The sequence below is a fragment of the Sphaeramia orbicularis genome, chromosome 19, assembly GCF_902148855.1.
Source record: "Sphaeramia orbicularis chromosome 19, fSphaOr1.1, whole genome shotgun sequence".
In the NCBI taxonomy this organism is placed as follows: Eukaryota; Metazoa; Chordata; class Actinopteri; order Kurtiformes; family Apogonidae; genus Sphaeramia; species Sphaeramia orbicularis.
Window position 1 is genome coordinate 32825100 of NC_043975.1, and position 23046 is coordinate 32848145.

General features: G+C 37.2%; 1 protein-coding gene across 4 annotated transcripts in view; it reads left to right on the forward strand.

Moving 5' to 3' along the window:
- Positions 1-22412, forward strand: part of LOC115439552 (double C2-like domain-containing protein alpha) — a 70734-nt gene extending 48322 nt beyond the window's left edge. For all 4 annotated transcript variants that reach the window (XM_030163409.1, XM_030163408.1, XM_030163411.1 and 1 more), the window contains exons 8-11: positions 8092-8291; positions 18244-18325; positions 18567-18663; positions 20883-22412. In XM_030163409.1, coding sequence (XP_030019269.1) covers positions 8092-8291; positions 18244-18325; positions 18567-18663; positions 20883-21019 — 516 coding nt within the window. In that variant the 3' untranslated portion in view covers positions 21020-22412. The remainder of the gene's footprint in view (positions 1-8091; positions 8292-18243; positions 18326-18566; positions 18664-20882) is intronic.
- Positions 22413-23046: the final 634 nt, after the last annotated feature.

The window sequence follows — 23046 nt, forward strand, 5'->3', positions numbered from 1 at the left end:
GTCGACATGGCCCACTCCTGTCTGTCCATCTTTCAATCTGCTACGCCACTGCATACCAATCAATTCACAACAACCAATACCTCTAAACAGCTGACAGCATGGTAATGAAAATGGGTTTTACATCAGTTTTATGTTCTGCATAAAACTATTATCCTAAATGTTTTAAACAAACACTTCATTATACAAAAGCTGATTAGTTTCCACTCTATGGACTTCTGAAATACAATTCTCTATTCTTAACAATCATCAGCATCTCAACTTTTATTGTTTATAAAAGTGAACTTACTTCAGTTTAATTATATGTTACGCCCCGGCCTAGGGGTTTACCAGGGCGAACATAATGTGCTCACTTTTGTCCCCTCCCAGCTCCCAAGCACATAAGTCAGTCGAAAACTAAAGTTCACAATATCTATTTTTACACAACTAAAGGAGGGTTAGGGGAGGGTTCGGCTAAAACAACAAACAAAAGTCTTCTTCAAAGTCCAAAACTAAATTGCCTAATCCAAAATAAATGCAAGAAATAAAATATAGCAAACTAACCTAAACTCCTTAACCAAAAACAGGAGAAAAGGTGAAAATAAAAGAGCCGACCCCCCCCTACCAGAAAAAGGATCAAATTTACCAGAAATGCTATTTACAACTACGTACAATTTCAAATTAACCACACACGCAGGAAACTCGGTTGGAAGCTGGCAGGAGGCAAGAGAGAGAGCGAACGGCTGGATCCAGGGCCATTTAAAGGGGCCGGGCAATCATGCTCCACCAATCAGCTTCCTGCCAAAAACAAAAGACACAAGACAGATGCAGCACACCTACAGGCCTGGGGGAGAACACACACACCACACAGAAAACACACACATACACACACAAATTGACAAATTATGACCCAGGGTCATAACATATACTAAAAAAAATACCAGATTATCTGAATCAATTAACATTTTAAGATAAAAAATAATAACAATGGATTAGATTTCTATAGCGCTTTTCAAGGCACCCAAAGCCCTTTACATTATTGATCATATTCATTCACACTCTGGTGGTGGTAAATGACATTTGTAGCCACAGCTGCCCTGGGGCAGAATGACAGAAGCGTGGCTGCTAATTCACACCAAATGGCCCCTCTAACCAACACCAAACATTCACATACACCAGTGTGAGTGGTGGGTGAAGTGTCTTGCCCAAGGACACAATGACACATGACTGGGACAGAGCGGGATTTGAACCACTAACCCTTCAGTTATTGGACGGCCCACTTGACCTTCTGAGACATGGCCACCCCCCCCCAAAAAAATGTCATTACTTACAGTTTTTCAGTCAGTTGTCTTAATTTCTTAAATCATCTCAAACATTTACATAACACTGTATATCTTGAAACATTTCCCATAAACTGATACACGAATGCTTTCTCTCGAAGTTTAATAATTACATCTGTGAATGACATGACAGTGAGACTGTTTGCAGACGTAAATTAAAGCTCATACACTATATACAGCAGGGGTCTCAAACTCAGAACCTCGAGGGCCGGTATCCTGCATGTTTTGGATGTATCCCTCTTCCAACACACCTGATTCAAATGATAAGCCTATTATCAAGCTCTGCAGAAGCCTGATAACGACCGTCAGGTGTGCTGGAGGAGGGAAACAACTAAAACATGCAGGATACCGGCCCTCGAGGATCTGAGTTTGAGACCCCTGATATACAGTATATATGTATGTATGACGATTTCAGCAGTATAAAGTTACATATCACTGTGTGGGAGATTGATCGCAAGAGATCAGGCAGGATCCACATTTACACACTTACGCCTACTGTTTGTACTGTAACTTGTTGACAGACCATGTCACTGCGATACTAGAAAAAAAGGCAATTCTGTTCTGCACCACAGCAGGACAAAGGAAAGAAGACAAAATTAGAAATGTATGAAATACATACATAGGAAACAGCCCCTGGGCAGAACTGTGCATACAGCAGTATATGGGGAATTAAAGCGCTGTATTTCTACACCTACTGATAGATTATGACAGCTGGTTCAACCAATTTGCATGTAATAACTTATATAATGAATTAATGCTTCTGTGTTTTGTTGCTGAGAGTATGCAACAGAGAATCAGTAAAATATAGGGAACAGCAGATCATTATCCTTTATCATCTGCATTTCACTGAGGAGCTGCTTTTATGATGTAGAGGCTAAACAAGCAGTTGAGAATTTCACTGCCGACCTAAGAAATCTGAGAAAAAATACAAGTTATTTGTTGAGTAAACATGCTTTTACATATTTTCTGGGTAAACTGCTGAAACCAGGGGGCTGGTGTAGTCTTTAAAGATAGCCAGAGTGTAACAGCTGTGTCTGTGCTTCCCACCCTATTCAAGGTTGTCTCACATGTTATCCACTGATCACTTTGTCTCGTCTCTGTCTTTTCACACCCACAAATTTATCTGTTTTCTCCCATTCGCCTGTGTCTGTGTGCCTGACTACACTTGGAGCCTGTTTATATCCGCCTTCCTAATGAGTTGCTCTCTATCGATCTGTGAAGGTCTGAGCCATTTTATTACCAGATACCTGCTGCAAATTATCCCCACTAATTGTGAGTTTTAAAGGCTCCTACTCATCCACGGCAGATGGCGAACTTGCTGTTGGCAGTAATCATGATTCCAAAAAGGAAGAGAGAGACAAGGAGACAAGAAGGATCGGAAGGGAGAGAATTAGGGAAAAAAGAAAGGGACAATCTGTTGAGACAATTAGAGACATCGTGGGAGGGACATGCCAGAGCGCATGGCACATGGCATATTGATCGTCTTGGCTCTGTCCACCACTTGTTCAAAGATAAGACTTAATAAGAGATTGAGAGAGATAAACATAGGCATTTAGAGAAAAAAAAAAAAAAAAACATTTGATGGCTGGTGATACATGGAAATTGCATTATAGGCAGAAACACTGGGATGTTTCCATTTTCTGCAGTGACAACATCCACCTGCAGTGATGAAAAGCCTGAAATAGCAAACACGAGTCTTTCCTATAAATAACATACATGTATTGGTGCTGTTGGCCATGAGGGTGAGTCACGGTCCTGTGAGAACATCATCTTCCCCTTCTTCACCCTCTGCTGCTGCCTCCTTGCTTTCTTTCATCTGTCACTTTGAATCTCATTTGTTGTTCCGCTTGTTGTCAAATACTTTCCTAACAGTTCGATGTTGTCCGTGTAAAATACTCAGGCCGGGAGCGACTCGGAGCATTAATATGACTTAAAGGTGATGTTTGTAAAAGACAACTCAAGCCTACTGGTGTAATTGCGCTCCTGTTTATGACTTGTTTACAGCGTCGCAGTGATATATAGGCTTGTCTCAGAGCTGTGTCAGATTGGTTAAATGTTAGATGAAAGTCACTGAGCTCTTTAGGTGTGTCTGAATGGCATCGCAGTGAAGGACACCACGTACATGTCTGCAGTGCTGAGGGAAGAAAATCAAATCAGCTTTAATATTTATTTATTTATTAGAAGAAGAAAAGTTTCATTAGCAGCTCATGAGATTCAGATTATGACACAAGAACCTCATTATTTCAGCTTGTTGTGAACTAAGACACTGCATATTCATAGAGGAGTTATTCACAGCCAACAAACCAAGAACTTGTTGATTTTATTGTGAAAAATTGATGTAAAAACCAAAACGTTTCTTAGCAATTGCTAGCCAAAGGGCAAGGTTGAAAGCTTGAAAGCAAAGCCATCAGTAACCTTTGATGCCCATGTTGCTGCCTTCCATGGACTTTATTGAACTTCTCTCTTAAAATATGAAGTCAATAATTGCGTTCGGAATCCCAGACTGAATATTTGAATATTTCATACTTCATACTAGATTATATTCTTCAGCCGTATACAGGACAGGATGCTGCATGTGAACATCAATGCAATCACATGACCTCTAAGCTTATCATCATGGAAATAATTATCTGTGAGCTGTTCTCAGATGTTTACAGCCATTTTATGTTTTATTAATGAATGGCTTAATTAATTTTTTAACATAGAAATTGTTTGTATTGATTGATGAAGTTGTCGTGTTGGTCTCTCTTCATTAGCCACTTATTAGCTCATTTGAATGTTCATAACTGCAAGAACAGGCTATTTTTGCAGCGAATAATCCTATGTGTAAAAATATACTATGCTAAATCGTGCCGTAGTAGGTATTCTCTCATAGCAAAGGCTGTTTTAATTACATTTTCTCACCTGCACATCCATACTTAATGTGCATAAATAATGAACTGCCATCAAAACTCCAGTAGTGGTAATGCACTAATTGCAATGACGACATAGACAGCATATGATTATGGTTAAGTTTAAGATTAACGTTAACTAAAGGACTTTATTATTCCCGTAATTCTGTTTCTGCATTTTACCCATCCTAATACACACTGTAAAAAAAATCCTGTTGTTTTTATGGAAACAAACTGGCAGCTGTGGTTTCCATAACAATAATGTAAAAAACACATCCAACTGTAAACATATTTACAGAGTAACATGTAGATTTAACATTTTAAACATGTAGATTTAACATTGGATTTAAATGGTAAATGGACTGCACTTATTCAGTGCATTTTATACATCTTCATGGTGTCCAAAGCACTTTCCAAAGCCACCAGGTCAATTTAGGGTTCAGTGTCTTCTATGGACACTTTGACATATGGACAGTCTGAGCCAGGATTCGAACCACCAACCCTTTGGTTATTGGATGAGCTGCTCTACCAACTCTACCAACCCATTAATTTACAAATTTAAAATGTTAAATGTTTACTTTTTTATAACTTTTTTATTTAAAAAAAAAAAAAAAAAAAGCAAATACGCTGTTATTTCAACATTATGGTCTTTGCAGTTTAAACGGCACCGCATTGTTTTTCAATTTACAGTTTTATTTTCTAAAAACAATAGAAATACATCATTTCTACATACAAATCTGGTTTTATTCACATACTCTGCCTGTAAGAACTACAGCTATATTTGATTCAATCGTTAACACAAAAATCTTTTCAAATAAATAACTTTGCATTGTATTGTCACTTACAGTTTTGTTATGTTGCGATTTTACAACTTTTTGGTGTTAATTCTACAGTCATTTTTTTACAGTACACACACACTGTACCTAGTATTAGCCTCAGCACATAGCACACATTAGAAGCAGTGAGCAGCTGTTGAAGGCACTCAGAGACCAACTCAGGATCTTCAAAAGTATCTTGGTCAGAAGCAAAGACAGGAAAATTAAACATGTACCTGTTTTTCATTTTTAGTGGGCGTCAATAGTTTGTTTCTGAAATTCCAGTAGTTTGTGACTTGGCTGTTACTATGTCGGCTTCATGGAGTTGGAAAGGGTCAGAGCAATCTGCGAAGGGTCATGGGCGACTGAATAGAGCCAAAGTCCCGCCCATTCCAATGTGCCCCATGGGACCTTATTTTGGAGTAAAACTGTATTGTAGTCAAAGGTGAGATACAAGTAACTTTCATTCTGTTAGAGTTCTGCCATCATTTACACATGTGATGTTTGTGGGAAAACTATTAAATCATCGAACTGTGAAAATACATAAATAGAAGAACTGCACACATGGAAAGTCATGGATGTGAATTCACTGTTACTCTCTCTCACCACAATCCGTTTAGTGTCACTGCAGTTGTCTCTACTGCTTCAACATGACCACACTGTGGGGATTCATGACTCTTTTATACTTTTTAACCTCATTCTCAAAAATTAAGGTAAAATGTATGCCAGGGAAACAGCTTTTTTGGTGTTGGTGACATGTATCATATCGTCACCTTCCTAACATTATTGCCTAAGTATTTTTTAAAGATTTTTCAAGAAATGCAAAAACACAGAAATTGAGAATTTGATGATTTAGGCTAAAAAGTCATGTTTGTAGGCATTTATTTATGGAAGGTGATGAGACAGTAAGACATGCAGTCCATTGAGATGTTTAACATAGAACTAGATGTTTCTTAATTATGTTTGCAACAAACTGTGAGGTCCCAGTGAGGTCCCATGGGGCTCAACCACTTAGGCTCTTTGTGATAAACACTATCTTACTGACTCTGTATAATGGTAAACCTCATTAACAGCTTAACAAAGTAATTTTATGGTCCAGTTAGTGTAACCTATGAACTGCAGCTAAAGTCAAGCTGCAAAGAATAAAATAGATACAAAATCAGAAAGTCCAACTACGCAGATATCAGCATCTTCTGTTCACCCTGAGATCCGATTCAAACCAATGAATGACATCACTGTGACTCAGTCCACTTGCATATACTGTCTTTGATGGTCTATATTTCTAGCTAGCTTGTAGGTCTGCTGTGGGGCACATAAAAAATTGAGAAAGTGTTTCATTTGATGCAAAATTAGTATGCACCCCAAGTACAGGATGAGTCATCCTCACTGCTTTCACTCTGAAAAACTCTTAAATGAAAGAAACAGCCACAAAGTAACTTGAAAGTTCAGGTCTGTCTGGATAAAATGTTAATATTTGTTCATTAGCTAAATTAAGCAATATCGAAAAAACAGAAATGTGTAATGTCGGTTTTTCCATTAAATCACAAATGCGATGATTTATTTATTTATTATCGCAAGATGACACAAGAAGTCGTTCCATAAACATGGTGACGAATGTAAATATGGTGTTGCTTTACAGATATATTCATTATTATTATTATATATTACCCCTCTATCTTGTGCTAAATTAAAAAATGATTGGGTTTCCTGGTGTGTCCACACATACTGCGACATGTTTCTTCTTCTTTGCTTGTTGTAGCATCCATCAACATCCCGTTCTTTGATTCACCTGATTCTAATTGCGAAAAAAGGTCTTTCCATTGCAGTTTGCCTGAAATACCATTTGCTCTATGCCCAAAAAACCACCCTCTGCCAGCGCAAAAACTTTTAATCGAAAAATGAGACTTTTGGCGAAATTGTCGTTTTTCCATTAGGTAAATTTTTATGCGCAAGTTACATTTGTGCAATTTGGGGTTCAGTGGAGGCATGTCCACATACTTAAAGCTATGGACTGTTTTTACATTGAGGTGATATTACACAATTTTGGCCCACAATGGCATCAGCTATCCTCTAGTTGTGACAGGTAAACTTAGAAGACTTTTTTTTTTTTTTTTTAAATTAAAGACATATGTTAAGTTATTTCTGTTTATTAATTAAATTTCAGCAACCACTGTTTACACAGATACATTGAACACAGTCATTTTTAAGGTGTCATGGATTTCTTGGGTATTCGCTGCAAATTTGATCCTAGTCCACTGAAAAATAAGGAATTGGTGAGGCTTTAAATGTACTTAGTATAGATGAATCTTGAAGGTTTGAAGGTTTTCATATTAAATTTAATGTGATTGCTCTAGGGATGGCCATGTTCTTTGTTTGATCTTCACTTTGGTGTAGACTAAAATCAGAATCAAAACAAATATTGAAAGTACCAACCTTGACAGTGATAAATATTCATGTTCACGTGGGGACAAAAGGAATTTTCTACAGTGATGTAGATCAGATCACGTTTCTGGTAAAATTACCGTAGAGATTTGAGCATAAAATATGAAGCGGTACAATATGTGCATGTAATTAAAACTGTAGTCCATGGCTAAGTCCAGGAAAACTTATTTGAAGTAAAAAGTAACCATTTACATTTCTCATGTTGCATTGCATCAACATGAGAAATGTACTTTCCTTCAGGAAAATCTTCCACCGTACTGTTCTCAATTTACTATAATGAGACCACGTACACAGTTCATTAACTCTGGATGCCAGCGCTGAATGTAAATACTATAAATAATAGGACTGCTTCACAGACAGGGGACAGGAAGTGGAGTCTTAACAGGAGATTTCATCTGATTCGGACCTTTAGGCCCCAAACAATTCAAGTCATGCTTACACTGAACAGCAAAATAAACTCATTAAGCTGGTGTAATCAATATTTTTAATATTATCATGCATCAGGTGACTGTGGGTAATGTAAAAGACAATTCTTGTAGCGTTGAAGCCCATGTGAAACAAAAAAAACAGGTTTATCTTTAGCTTTACTTCTGGTTTAATTTATGTTGTACCCCCTCTTTTCCTCAGTGGGAGACAGAGCAGCAGAGGAGTTTAGAGGAGAGGGGTCGCTTACTGCTCTGTCTGCAGTACCTCCCACCGGCCACTGACGGCGATCTGAAGGGCGAGGCCAAAGACAGGGCTCGTGGTGGACTGTGTGTGGGCGTCAAACGCTGCGCCCACCTGGCAGCAATGGATGTCAACGGCTACTCCGACCCCTACGTCAAAACGTAAGGATAATGTCAATTATGGATTTATTTAGTGGTGCATTTCATTTATTATTATATGTTATATTTGTAGTTTTAATTTTTTGTTAGTCCTAAAGATTGTTTTTTGTTTCATTCATTCATGTTCTGATCTGCTTTGTCCTCTAGAGCAGGGGCGTCAACCATATGGCCCACGGGTCAAAATTGGCCTGCCAGAAATTCCAATCTGGCCTGTGGGATGAATTTGCAAAATGCAAAAATTACACTAAAGATATTAACAGTCAAGGGTATTTTAGTTTAGTAGCCACATACAAACCAATGTGATCTCTAGTAAAATAATAGCTTATGTAATAACCTATAAATAATGATATAAAAAATACACATCTCTGGGTTTAATGTAAAAAAAAATAACATTACACAATGAAAATATTTACATTACCAACTATCCTTTAACAATAAAATTTGAAAAATCTGAACAAATATGAAAATCCTGAAATGTCTAAAGAAAACTAAGTGCAGTTTTAACAGTATTCTGCCTGTTACTAAATGTTTTGTGCATTTTTAGATCCACTTTAATCTGTAAGTTGTGTTAATAACAAGCTGAGGCATAATATTGTTGAAATTGTTCTTATTTTAGTTCCAAATTCCAAACACCAACATTTTAACAATACTATTCATGTTATCAAATGTTTGTGTAACATTGTGGGTAAGGCACATGCATATATGACAATTTGAGACATAATATCGTTAAAATTGCACTTGTTTAGTTTTTTCAGATATTTCACATCTTTTTTGTGAAAGGATAGATTGTAAACATAAATATTTTCATAAATTAATGGGATTTTGTGCACTAAAACAAAGAGGGAAAAAAGTCATTATTTATAGGCTATTATGCTATTATTTTACTGGTTCGCTTGAGATCAAATTGTGCTGAATGTGGCCCCTGGACTAAAATGAGTTTTACATCATTGCTCTAGAACAGGGGTGTCCGATCCTGGTCCTCGAGAGCTACTATCCAGCATGTTTTAGATGTATCCGTCTTCCAACACACCTGATTCAAATGATCAGCCTATCATCAAGCTCTGCAGAAGCCTGATAATGACCGTCAGGTGTGCTGGAAGAGGGAAACATCTAAAACACACAGGATAGTAGCTCTCAAGGACCAGGATTGGGCACCCCAGCTCTAGAAGGTTCCAGAGATGCAGGAGCCTATCCCAGCGACCCACAGATGAAGGTGGGGAACACCCTGGACATGTTACCAGTTAAGTGCAGGGATAAAATAAAGACATAAAAAACCAGTCACTCTCATTCACACCTATGTGCGATTTAGATTGACCAGTTAGTGGGAGGAAACCTGGAGAGAACACGCACAGACTCATGGAGAACATGCAGACTCCACAAAAGGCCTCCACCAGCTGGCACTGGGGTCCATTCCATTCCTGACAGCCTCACCACCGTTCCACCATGTTTTATGAGTTTATGAGGGTGTAGTGTGGGTGGCACAGTGGTGCAGTGGTTAGCATGGTCACCTCATAGCAAGAGGGTCCTGGGTTTGATTCAATTGCAGGTCAGTGGGGTCTTTTGGTGTGGAGTTTGCATGTTCTCCCCCACGTCTGTATGGGTTCTCTTTAGTTTCCTCCCACAGTCCCAAGACATGCACCGTAATAGGTTAAATGGTCAATCTACAGGGTGTATGAGAAAAAAATAGACTTTCAGAAAAAACATCGAACCAAAATGCAAAGACATTTTGAAAATTTGGTCATATGTGTTTATTGACCATGTAAATCTCCCTTGATTGACATCCTGACATTGACGTCCTGGGTCAGTTTTCATGCTTCATTGAGCAACGCTAATTTGAATTGTGCAAAATAAAAGTCTTTTGCACATGGAAGTGTAAGGGTTAATATGAAATCTGTTGCTATGGATGACAAGTTCCACTGGTCTTTTACTACCATACAAAAAACAGGAAAAAAAATAATTACATGTTAACCCCCTACCATCGATACAAAGATTTCCCATTAACGACAGGTTTGAGTCTATCATGCCAGACGCAAGGGGTTAATGCTGTTGGTGAGGGTTCTTTAAGCTTGTTTTGAGCTGACCATTTGACATTTTAAACATTTCAGTCAGCGTACATAATTCATTGCATCATCAGCTGCAGCTGAAGTGGAACTCCTGAGGCAGAACAGGGGCATGAATCGGCGTGCTGTTACAAATATGTTGAGGAGGGCACAAATTTGCATGGCAAAGAACGGCGCCCATGTGGAAGACTAAATGTGCTGGAATTCTTCGACTAACAGAAGTGTGTGCCTTCAACTAAAATCCTGAAAGTCATGACTCACTGAGGAAATTTTGCTACTAATTTTCAGTTTCTCACCGATGTGTGAAATCTTTGCATCGATGTTCGGGGGTTAACATGTCATTATTTTTTTTCCTGTTTTATGTAAGCAAGTAAAAGACCAGTGGAACTTGTCATCCATAGTGACAGATCTCATATTAACCGTTACACTTCCATGCGCAAAGACTTTTATTTTTCACAATTCAAATTAGCATTATTCACTGAAGCATGAAAACTGACCCAGGACACTGTTATCAATCAAGGGAGAATTACATGGTCAACAACACATATGACCAGACTTTCAATATGTCTTCGCCTTTTGGTTTTATGTTGTTTTTTCTGAGTCTACTTTTTTCTGATACACCCTCTATATAACCCGTAGATGTGAATATGAAAATGAATGGTTGTTTGTATGTACATGTGCATGTATCAGCCATGGCGACATGTGCAGAGTGTACACCACCTTCACCCAGTGGATAAGCTCCAGCACCCCTGCGACTCTCACATGGACTAAGTGGTTCAGAAAATGGATGGATGGTTTTAGCACTGAAGCACTGAATCCATTTAATTTTTATACACAATGAACGTAACTATTAATACTGTGGAAAAACAAAAATTATGCCAATTCTGTTCAGTTCTATTCTATTGTAGCTTGTATTGAAATGCACTATGTAGCTTTTTTTGTTATTTGTTTTTGTTTTGTATTTCAGTGCCTTTTTACTTTTATTTTAGCTCCTGACATCATTGTTTGACTGCTAGTTTTAGTCCTGGTATGCTTTTGCATGCAGGGAGTTGTTCATTTTGGCATTACTGAGCAACATTGTCATTCCAGTGGTCTGAAAAGAAACTACCTACTCCTACTGAATGCATCCTACTTCTATGGACTCTGCTTTCAGGTGGTGGAAAATCTACCCTTTGACAGAGGTCTTTTCAGGGTCAGGGTCAGTAATTGACAGCTGATGTGACTCTGCTGCTCTATTCTGTTGATGTAAAAGCTTGGAGAAGTGCTTTTGCTTTTCCACTGGTGTGTGTAGATCAACAGGTCATTTCATTTGGACCAAGAGGAGAAAACTACAGGTTTAGTATGGTAGCGGGTGTATTTGTTCAAATGTCAGGGTTTTTTCTCCCTTGACATCAACTTCTGCAGCTTGAACATCATTTCTAAGCTAATGACTGACTTGGCAGCTTTGCCTTCAGCTGGTGCAGCAATTTCTATGTGGACGACTTGAATTGCTTTTTCTCAGATCTTAATGCTCGCCCTTGAGCTCTTCATCGCTTCTCCTCTTCTGTTCTTCAGCGAGATGAGGACTCCAATGCAAATGAGTATGTGCGAACCTCACACATTAAATCTTTAAGTGTCATATCCCTGATTTAATTCAATAGAACTGAACATCTTACCACGTAATGATGGCAAAAAAATGAGACGTTTTATTAAATCTTTTATTACTAGCACGTCATTTCACATGTTCAAACTGAGGAACACAGGTTAGATTGATGGATTGACATTTCACAACACTCATTTCAGAACAATTTCCTCTTGACCTATCCGGCCCTCGTCTCCCTCTCCGCCTTAATACCTGTGTTTGGCCTTAAATGGCCATTGGCACACACTGACCCCATGAATCTCCTGTCGCCATCCTTGAGTGATAGATGGCTTTAGTTAACTCTGCGAAAGGTAATGGTGACAGACGAGGGCAGCTTTCACATTCAGTAAGTGGCAGCCAATGAGGAATATGTTTGCCATTTTTCACTGCGATAATTATGACAGCGGTTTTATATTGATATAGCCTTCAAAATGGATTGAAAGGCAGTGATATGATCTAATGTTATGGAGGTTTCATAGAGGAGGATTAAGATAAACAGAGTTGGATGTTATTGTCAGTGTCATAGAGGTCCTCTGGAGATACATTACTCACTGATGAAAGAAAAGCAATTCCGTGTGCGTATATGTGTGCGTGATTGTGCGTTTGTGTTTGTGCCTGTGCCAGAAAGGGCAGGTGGGTCCCTGGGTTGAACGATGCACTCTGACAGAAAATGGACAAATGAGCTTTAAAATCCCTCCTCTCCTCTTCTCTTTGTTCTCCTGACTGCTGACGTTGGCTTTGAGGTTGTTTCAGGAATGAGTAAATTGTTAAACCACCATTTCTCTCACTCACTCACACACACACACACACACACACACACACACACACACACACACACACACACATATACATACAACAATGGACATGCCAACAAGCTCTTCCCACCAAATACCAAATCTCTTCTGCCGTCATGGCTCAGCCCACAGTTTTAGACATTTCTCCGTTACTACGCATCCATCTCTGGCGAATCAACAGCAATAAATCACACACCTTGTTTCATATCGGATGCACGCTCGCATCTTTGCCCTTTGGCAGGAGCCTTATCCCAGATGCTTTGTTGTGTCTGAGAGTGTGTGGGAACATACGCTCTCAGAGCTGTGGGTGGTGGGTGGAAAGCAAATGTGAATAGAGATTTTGCCATGTTCCTTCCAGCTGGCTTTAAAAATATCCTGAGAATTTAATGATGGCTGGTGAAGGGATGCTCAATCTGTTGCTGCTGGTAGTGGAGAAATTACAGATGACTCCTCACGCTCACACAGGGCACAGCTTCACAAATTGAACCTTGAAGTGAAGAGTTAAACTAAATGACCTGTCATTTAATGTATCACTTACAGCAGAATAAAACTGACAGTGAGGGACAGGACGACTGGGAGGGATACTTTAAAAATGCATATCACCACAGACTGCAGTATACGTGCCTTTAAATGTAATTTATAAGGTGTGCTGTTAGACTATGGATTAATTAACCCATAAAGACCCAAACATCCCCTGGTGACCAATCTCACTTTCTGATAAAAAAAAAAAGGTTAATAACTGTTGATCCACTTATCCTATCGATCCATATAAATAATTGGTGTAAAATGGAGTTTGTCATCTTTTCATGGTCATCAGATATGATCCATTTGGACGTTCAGAGGCTCCGCAGATACCGTGGAAACACTGTCATCTACTACACCATTGATTCACCAGTAAAACCCATGGAGTTGGATCAGTGACAGTGGATGGAGACACTTGGTTTATGTTCAGTTAATGACATCGTTACAGAAAATGTCACTTTTTCTTCAGTTTTCTCTGTTTCTGATATAATAACCCTTAACTTTAATTTTAGTTTGTTAGTTAGTGTAGTTTTATTTCGAGCACATAGAATCAGATAACAAAGAACCATACAACATGGTCAAACTAAATTTTTCGGCGCTTGAAAAGGAGTGGGAAGAAGTATAACTTATAGATTCCACCCCCTTTTTACAAACTAATAATTAAATTAATTCTGCTTCCTTTGCTTTAACACACTTTTGTTCAAAATATTTTTACAATAACACAAAGCATCCATACAAACCATATCCATACATTTTTTAGTCACCTCACTCGCAGTTGGTTTTGCATTATCAACCTTTTTTAATATCAGCGATAATATTTATATGCATTTTCATTATTTACTACAAATACAATCATTAATAAATGTGATAATATCTCCTAATCGTGATAGTCTGTATTAATTAATTAATTACAAATAGGCAATACAGAATAATATCTTATTTTGTGCATTCTTCTATAACTAGATTTTCACTTATTCATATAACGTTCTATATTTTGTTATTATACTGGATTTATACATCCTTTTAAATGCACAAATTGAAGAAGACATTTTAAAGTTTTGGTCTAGATTATTCTCTAACAGAGATACACTGACTTTTTATGTTTGTTCTACACTTAATTTTCTTGAAGATTTTAGTTCCCCTTACATTGTAGTGGGTTTACTTGGGCTCAAATATCTCCTGTAGACTGTAGGGGAGTATATGGTCATGGACTATATACATTATAATAAGAGTATTCAAGTCAACAAGATCATGTAGTTTAAGGGCATTTAATTTTATTAAAAGGGAATTTGTTGGAACTGAGTACTGTGCTTGATTGACAATTCGACTTGCCTTTTTTTGCAGTAAGAATATATATTAATCTGAGCTTTTATGAAAATTTACATGATCAGTGAATTAAATACAGGAAAACACCTGAAAAATGCTAAATATAGAACATAATATTAGAAAAATAATGTGATAAATCACTTAAGAACGGTAAAAAATAGAAGAAAAATTCATTTGGGAACTTCCACAAAATTAGCTCTCTTATTTGTCTTATATTATTATTATTTGTCAATGTAACAGTGTGAATGAATGCAGCATTTTCACAACACTATTATCCAAACTGAATCCAGAAGTTACACTGAATGTATACAAATATTTGCTGTAGAGATGTAACCGAAGCACAAAAGCGGTGTGATGTCTTACCTGCAAGCAGGATAAAGGGTTAGTTTTTCCCTGACCTTCTGTTCTCCACAATGTCGTGTTAGAGAGAAAAGCAGTAAACAGGAAAGAATGAACTCTGTGTGAGTTTACAGTCACTGAAGGGAATTCTGCTATACTAAAACTTTCAAGGTTCTATGTGTTTGGTTGGGTTCAGGAGAATCTAATTGCAGAAATGGAATATATTATGTAGGATTTTGTTTTCATTAGCGCAGTGTCCCGACCCCAAGGTTTCATCCTTGGGGTCGGGACTCCATGTGGGGTCACCTGGAATTCAAATGGGGTCGCCTGAAATTTCTAGTAATTGATAAAAATAAAAACGTACGAATAAAAAGTACATGGTGAATTGAGGGAAATGATCATAATACATAAAAGACATGACAAACTCTGAAGCTGAAACTGAAGCACTGTGGTACTGTTTATCTTTCAAATGTTCATTGTGGTCAGTTTCAGATGCTGCAGCTCTTTCATAATTCATAGTTTGAATTATTGTTTGTTCAGTATTAATTGTCAGCCTTGTAAATACACTCACAGTCAATGAAAACTTTGAGACCATATTTTTTGACATAATTTTTATTTTGAAACCCTAAACTGGATTTTTTTCATATGAATCATTTGTTTAGGATATTGGCATACAGAAACAAAAATCTAAAGTTTCAAGAATAATTTCAAAACAAAAAACTTAACAAAAGAAAATGGCACCTGCCAAGCACAAAGTCACAACAGTCAATACTGGGTATGGCCTCCGTTTGCTTCGATGCAGGAGGCAATCCGTTGGCATATGCTTCGGACTAGGTGTGGTGTTGTGGTGTTCAACCAGGTTTCTGATTGTGGGTTGGGAACAGCCCATATGCCTGGCTAGATCACTGTAGCTCAAACCGGCCTCCACCATACCCAGTGCCTGGAGATGTTGTTCACATGATTGACGTGGCATGATGCCGTTCACTGGACTAACAATGGTGGCCTTTTTTGGGCCTTTATATAGGCCTTCAAAACCAATCCTCAAATTGTGCAGATACCCACTGAGTATTGCTCAATGTGTATTTGGTCCACTTTTGCAAAGAGACCAACCCATGTGCAATGAACTGTGACAACATGACAACTCATCATTATCTCAACTACCCGAGCACTAAGCCATCAATAAATGCACAATGAATAATTACAACCCCCCTACAAGTAGAAATAGGCATACATTTCTAATCTAATCTAATCTAATCTAATCTAATCTAATCTAATCTAATCTAATCTAATCTAATCTACACCTGGCTTTTCTGCCTTCCTCCATAGTAATATACATTATATAGCCTAAATGTTGTCTAAAATTAACATTTACTGGCAACATAGTATATCAAACTCTTACATGATCAAAAACAAAATAGTTTTAGTAAAAAAAAAAAAAAAAAAAAGCCTCCTTTTTGAATGTCTGGGGTTGCCAGAAATATGTGATATTCAAGTGGGGTCATGAGCCAAAAAAGGTTAGGAACCACTACATTAGGGTGTAATCACACAAAAATGTGATCATTGCATTTTTATTACCTTATATCTACTGTCATTCAAGTGTATGTATCTACACCCCTTTACTTCACCTTCTCCTTTGTAGGTGTTTCCAGTGCATGACAGCGAACATCAACAGAGTGATGGTGTATCTGATACAAGTTCTAGTAGTTCGTTTGCTGCAGTTCCAAGTGGGCCAAAGCGATGCAATGATCATGGCATGTAATCATGTAAATCACAGAATGACTGACCCAGAATCATATCTATGTTAATATATAATACGTTATCATGCCAAGATATGGGATACTGAACCAAGCTGGAAGGAAATCTCTGAGAACATCAAAGCAAATTTTCAAATCGGCTCTATCTTGATAAAGTAAGCACAGATTTTAAGTGTCAACAGCTATATCTCAAAAACAATCTCAATATAATCTTTCATTTTAGAAATTGTGACCTAGAGTTTTAAGTTTAATACCTCATTGCCTTGTTCACAGCTGCAGTGACACTAGTTTAGACTGCATCACCATGACAACCTGTTACCTGCACTTTGATTCTGGACCACAGTTAATGTCCCCTAATATAAACTAAAAAGGCCACAACTATCAAGATAAACATGGTTGTAATGATGGACTCACTCTTTCTTTCTTTCTTTCTTTCTTTCTTTCTTTCTTTCTTTCTTTCTTTCTTTCTTTCTTTCTTTCTTTCTTTCTTCTTTCTTTCTTTTTCTTTCTTTCTTTCTTTCTTTCTTCACCTCTAGATGCTACTAAATATCACACATTGATAGCAACAGCAATAGCACTATAAATAAAATGAGTCAACAGGGGACCATCAATAACTAAATAATGCTCTTACATCTCAGTTCATGTCATTGTACGGCTTGTGACTAGCTTGTATGCATAATGTGACACACTTTTACCCATAGCCGTATTTTGTACTTTGTCATGTTTATTACTATACTGTATTTCATATCTCTATCTATACACTACCCTTACTTTCCTTCTATTTAGATTTGTATATTGTAAACTGTTTTTTTTCTCTTTTCTTTTCTTTTCTTTTCTCTCTCTCTCTCTCTCTCTCTCTCTCTCTCTCTCTCTAGATATATATATATATATATATATATATATATATATATATATATATGTATGTGTATATGTATATATATATATATATATATATATATATATATATGTGTGTGTGTGTGTGTGTGTGTATGTATGTATATATATACTATATATATATATATATATATATATATATATATATATATATATATATATATATATATATATATATATATATATATATATATACATACATATATACACAGGGTACTTTACAGAAATGTAAACAGAATGTCATTGCACTGTACTACTTGTGTTCTGCAATGATAATAAACCCTATTGTATTGTATTGTATTGTATTGTATTGTATTCTATTCTATTCTATTCTATTCTATTCTACTTTGTTTTAAATTAGGGCCATCGGGGGAAATTCACAATGCATAATTTCAGCTTTTTTCAGCTGCTGTATTATAGAGCATCTCATATTTTATATCATGAATATATTCTTAAACAGTGTCGTGCTCTTCTCCACCTCTGGACTGAACACCGATGCTTTAATGATTGTCTTTAACCATGAACTTTCCTTAACCTTTATACAGCCATCACTGGCATTACCCTTGTGCTTTACCTTTCCCTTGAAGCAGTGTTGAATGATAATGACCAGGCTCAGTGTGATGGTATCACATTCCTCTGTCTCAGGTACCTCAAACCAGACGTACAGAAGAAATCCAAGCACAAAACAGCAGTTATGAAAAAAACACTCAACCCGGAGTTTAATGAGGTAGGCTTTCATGTTCTTCGTGACTATGGGAGCTGAATGCACATTTGTAATGGCTGAATGTAAGTGGCAGCTCATTTAGACTTATAGTATTGTGTAATCCTCAGAGACGCTACACTGCATGCTGGATTTCTCTTTTAAAACAGGCAATTACCACTCATATAATTCCGCCTCATTAGTTTGAATTTTAGAGGTAATCGGCTGACCTTTGCTCTCATCTACTTTTTTCCTTTGTTTTTATCAGGAGTTCTTCTATGAAATCTCCTTCTCGGAGTTGGCAACCAAGACCCTGGAGGTCACAGTGTGGGACTATGACTTAGGAAAGTCCAACGACTTCATAGGTGAGTGTAACACTAATAGGCCATATTCCCCTGCTGGGGATCTCTTGTGGGGTTTTGGATCACTGATTAGCTGCTTGGCTACTTTATTAACAGTCTAATAATGTTGTAGCCATAGCAGATGAAGCCAAAGAAAGAAAGATATTTTAAGATGTTCCCTATTATCATCCGAGTGCAGCACAGTGTGTAATTTGCAGGGTTTTTTTCTATGCCAAGAGGGTGTCAATGACATTTTGGGTTAGAATGACCTTTGTGTAATTTCATAAGGTGGGAGTATGTAATATAAGTTTTCATTTTTTTATCTTTTCATATCCCCCTTTAAAAAAACAGAATTAGTAGTCCATCTGTCTGTCGGTACATTCTATTCTTTTTGTGGCGCTTAAATAAAGCTTCTTTTGTTTTGGTTTTGTCTCACCAAAAATGAAAGCCTTTTACAAAGGTTTATGCTCCTATATCAATTTTTTTCAGTTATTTTTTATTGAATTTTTTACAGCAGTAGTGCAAAAAAATGTCTAAACAATAGGAATTGTTTTTATACAGAACAGAGTATATACCAAACACACATACAACAAAAAAAAAGCAAAAAAACAAAACAAAACAAAACAAAACAAAAACAACATCACAAAGCAAGCCATCTATCATCCTGGATGAATGTAACAGAGTTTGTGAGATGCAAACTTACACTTAAACATAGGTTAAAAAAAAATGTCACTGTGAGAAGAAAAAAAAAAGAAGGCATTAATATACATACATGCAAACATGCATACATACACATACACATACACACACATACACACAAATACAAATGCATACATACATACATATGAAATGCGTCATGATGTATACATATCCACCATGAACTTATGTACATGTAAACACACATCCACACATACATATATACAGGGGTTGGACAAAATAATGGAAACACCTTAAAAAAATCAACAAAATATAATTTAATATGGTGTAGGTCCGCCTTTTGCGGCAATTGCAGCCTCAATTCTCTGAGGTATTGATTCATACAACTTGTGAATTGTTTCCAAAGGAATTTTAAGCCATTCTTCAGTTAGAATACCCTCCAACTCTTTTAGAGACGATGGCGGTGGAAATCGACGTCATACTTGAATCTCTAAAACTGACCATAAATGCTCAATAATGTTGAGGTCTGGGGACTGTGCCGGCCATACGAGATGCTCAACTTCATTAGAATGTTCCTCATGCCATTCTTTAACAATTCTAGCTGTATGGATTGGGGCATTATCATCTTGAGGTGAAGGTGTTTCCATTATTTTGTCCAACCCCTGTACATATGTATGCTTCTATATCAATGATAGTCGATAGATTTTTGCTTCATTCCAAAAGCAATTACAAAATCAGGCTAAAAGAGACACAACATAACAATAAAATATTACATAAAAAAAATAATATTACACCCAAATTACTCTATATTTAGATCAGATATGGTACAGATGATCTTCTCTTTAAACACCAACATATGAAAAACAACATAAGGTGCAAATTTACAACATTTTATTTATGTATTTATTTTTTGGAATACACACATACATTATTTACTTTATTGGATTTTTATACTGTTCTTAACTTGCAAACCTTTGATTTTTTCAAAATTCTGGCTTGTTTACAAGTAGTGTTCCTAAAGTTCCTAGAGTTTTCGAGTATCTGCACCTAACGAGAACATTAATTTTTCTGTCAATTTTTTCCTTTTACTCCCTACATTTTAATACAAATATCTGTCCTTGCATTTTTAAAACAAGCCTGTTCCATGTTATTAGTTTTAATGCATTTGGACTGTGGCGATAACATAGAGATCACATACATTTGCACACTTCAGTGAGGTTTACATTGAAAACTAATTTTAATTTTTAATGGTTGGATAGTCTTCGCATTATCTTAGTAAGGTGTGAGATTCAGTGTACTTAAAACTGTAATAGCTGATAGAAATATCATGTTATTTTTAAACTGTAAGTTCATTTCAAAGCCGGTACTCCTTCATTTTAGAGTAAAAAAAGTTGATTCAGCACTTCCGCTTTTAGTCTTATCTGCACTTCTGCTGTGGTGAAGAATATCTGCACTTTTCTCCACTTCTGTTCATGGCTTTGGTAGAAGTTTGCTGCTTTATTACAGTAAGTTTCATCAGTTTAAAACATTCACATTTCTGTCAAGTCCCACCAACTGGTTTTCCTTCATGTGTCTGCTCCTCTCAGGGGGGGTGTCCCTAGGGTGCCACTCACAGGGAGAGACTCTGCAGCACTGGATAGACTGTCTGAAGAACAAAGGCCAGAAGGTGGAGCGTTGGCACACGCTGACCAACGAGCTGCCAGGATCCACACTGCAGGAATGAACTGCTCTTCTTCAGCTGCACCGACAACCGGAGAGACTGCCTGAAGACCAGGGATGAGAGACATTCCATCGCATGCTCTGAGGATTTTCTGCATGACTAAAAGGGATTCAAATCCTACTTACTTTGTGTCACAAATGAGTACATGACAGCGGTCACATTCAGAGAACAATACCAATCTAAATAGACCTAATGCAAATGTGAGGAACTGCAAACCAGAATGAGAATATGAGGAGGAGAAATTTTCATAATCATATTCATAGAGATCCATGTCTCTTTTGTTGATTTAATGTCACTCTAAATACTCCTTTGCACCGGTCAGATCTCAATAAACAACAAGCAAAATTGAAACCGTGCAAGAAAATATAATGAGAGAGAAAGCTGACATATTCTGCTGTATCTCTCTCATGTTGCCCCTCATTTTGCTTGCTCTTATTATTAAATTTGGTAATTTTCATTAACCGTTGTCATTATAAGCTCACCGTTATGACCGTGTGTCTCAAAGCGTACATACCTCTCCCTTGCAATAACGTTTTGCCTAATGCTTCCGAAGATTTCCAAGTGGTCTTAATACTGTCACACATTTTGTATGTAATGATCTGATTGCTACTGGATCACCTGCAGACAGCACAACCTAATAGGATAATTGATTCTTCCACGTTAATGGTTTGTGTCAGTTTTTTGCATGTTTGGTGTTGGTCGAGCAAAGTAAAAGAAAATAATCTGCTGCAGGATCAGATGTTTCATCATTGTGATGTTCCCACTACTCCTGAGGTGTGTTTGTTGTTCTGATTAAAAAGAAATGCATTTTGAATGAATTTGAGGGTTAAAAAAAAAGAAAAAGTTTTTCTTATTCACAGGTGTTTGATGTGTCAGATAATACTGTGTCAGACTATTGTTGATGACACATTGATGTTCATTTGGATTCCCCTGATTTGTACAGAGGAAAGAAGTAATTAAGGCAGAAGTTTCACAGCTAATGTTTTGTCATCAGCCGTATATTTACTTTCTGAATTGCAAATATGGACGGTGTGTAGAGCACAGTGTTGTTCTGCTATCTCTCCATGGCTGCTGCTGCTTCACTCTGGATTGCATTAACCAAGCAGCAGGTTTTATCTGTGCATTGCCCCATGTGGCATGCTGAAAGTACCAGTGGTGTTTATATGTAAATATATATTGTGTTTTGCTTAATTTGGCTGTTTGTCATTTGGGATTTGACGTGTGCCTGCTTTTCTTCTTCTTCTTCTTCTTCTTCTTCTTCTCATAAAACATACGTATTCATTTACATGCAAGCATTTATGAATTTCTATGATTTTTGCTCCCAAGTGGCCTCTGAATTCCTGATGTTTACACGCAGAGCAGCTGAGGTCCAATAAAGCCAATACTGCCACCCAGCCTTCAGTTTCTGAAGCTGCAGCCTCATCCTTGTAGCTACAGTACGTGAGCAGAGGTGATGCATTCAAGGAGATACGGTCCAAAGGTAAAAGGAAACCAACAAACAAAACCATGTTATTGTTTGGGATGTGATTAATTTGATTGTGCCACTAAAATATATTAAAATAGCGTGTAATAACTGAATATTATCCATCTAACATCTATATAATACAGGCTTTCACAGCTTAACACCTCAGTGATGTTTCCTACATGTTCAGGTTTGTATTTGCTTAAGGTGTTCACTCATATTCTAACCTTTCTATAATATTCTGCTCATATCAACACTGGAACTTCCTCTTAAGGTCAGGATCAGCATCAGCGCATCTGGACGTTTTCAGTAAAAAACAACAATGATGCTGCTCAGTGTCCTATATATGCATGGATAGAGCATCATGCTGCGAGGGCTGACCATGAGCTGACTCAGAGGAACAGTCACAGATGTCGGGACGGAGGCCTAGTTTAGATTTTAAATAGAAGGGCAGGTTCGAAAAAACATTTCCAGCTGTACACTTTCTGTTTGTTTTGCATTTTCCTTGTGTATCCTAAGCGGGAAAGGGCTTCTTAGTGAAATCAGAGAAGGCTCCTACTGTTTCATC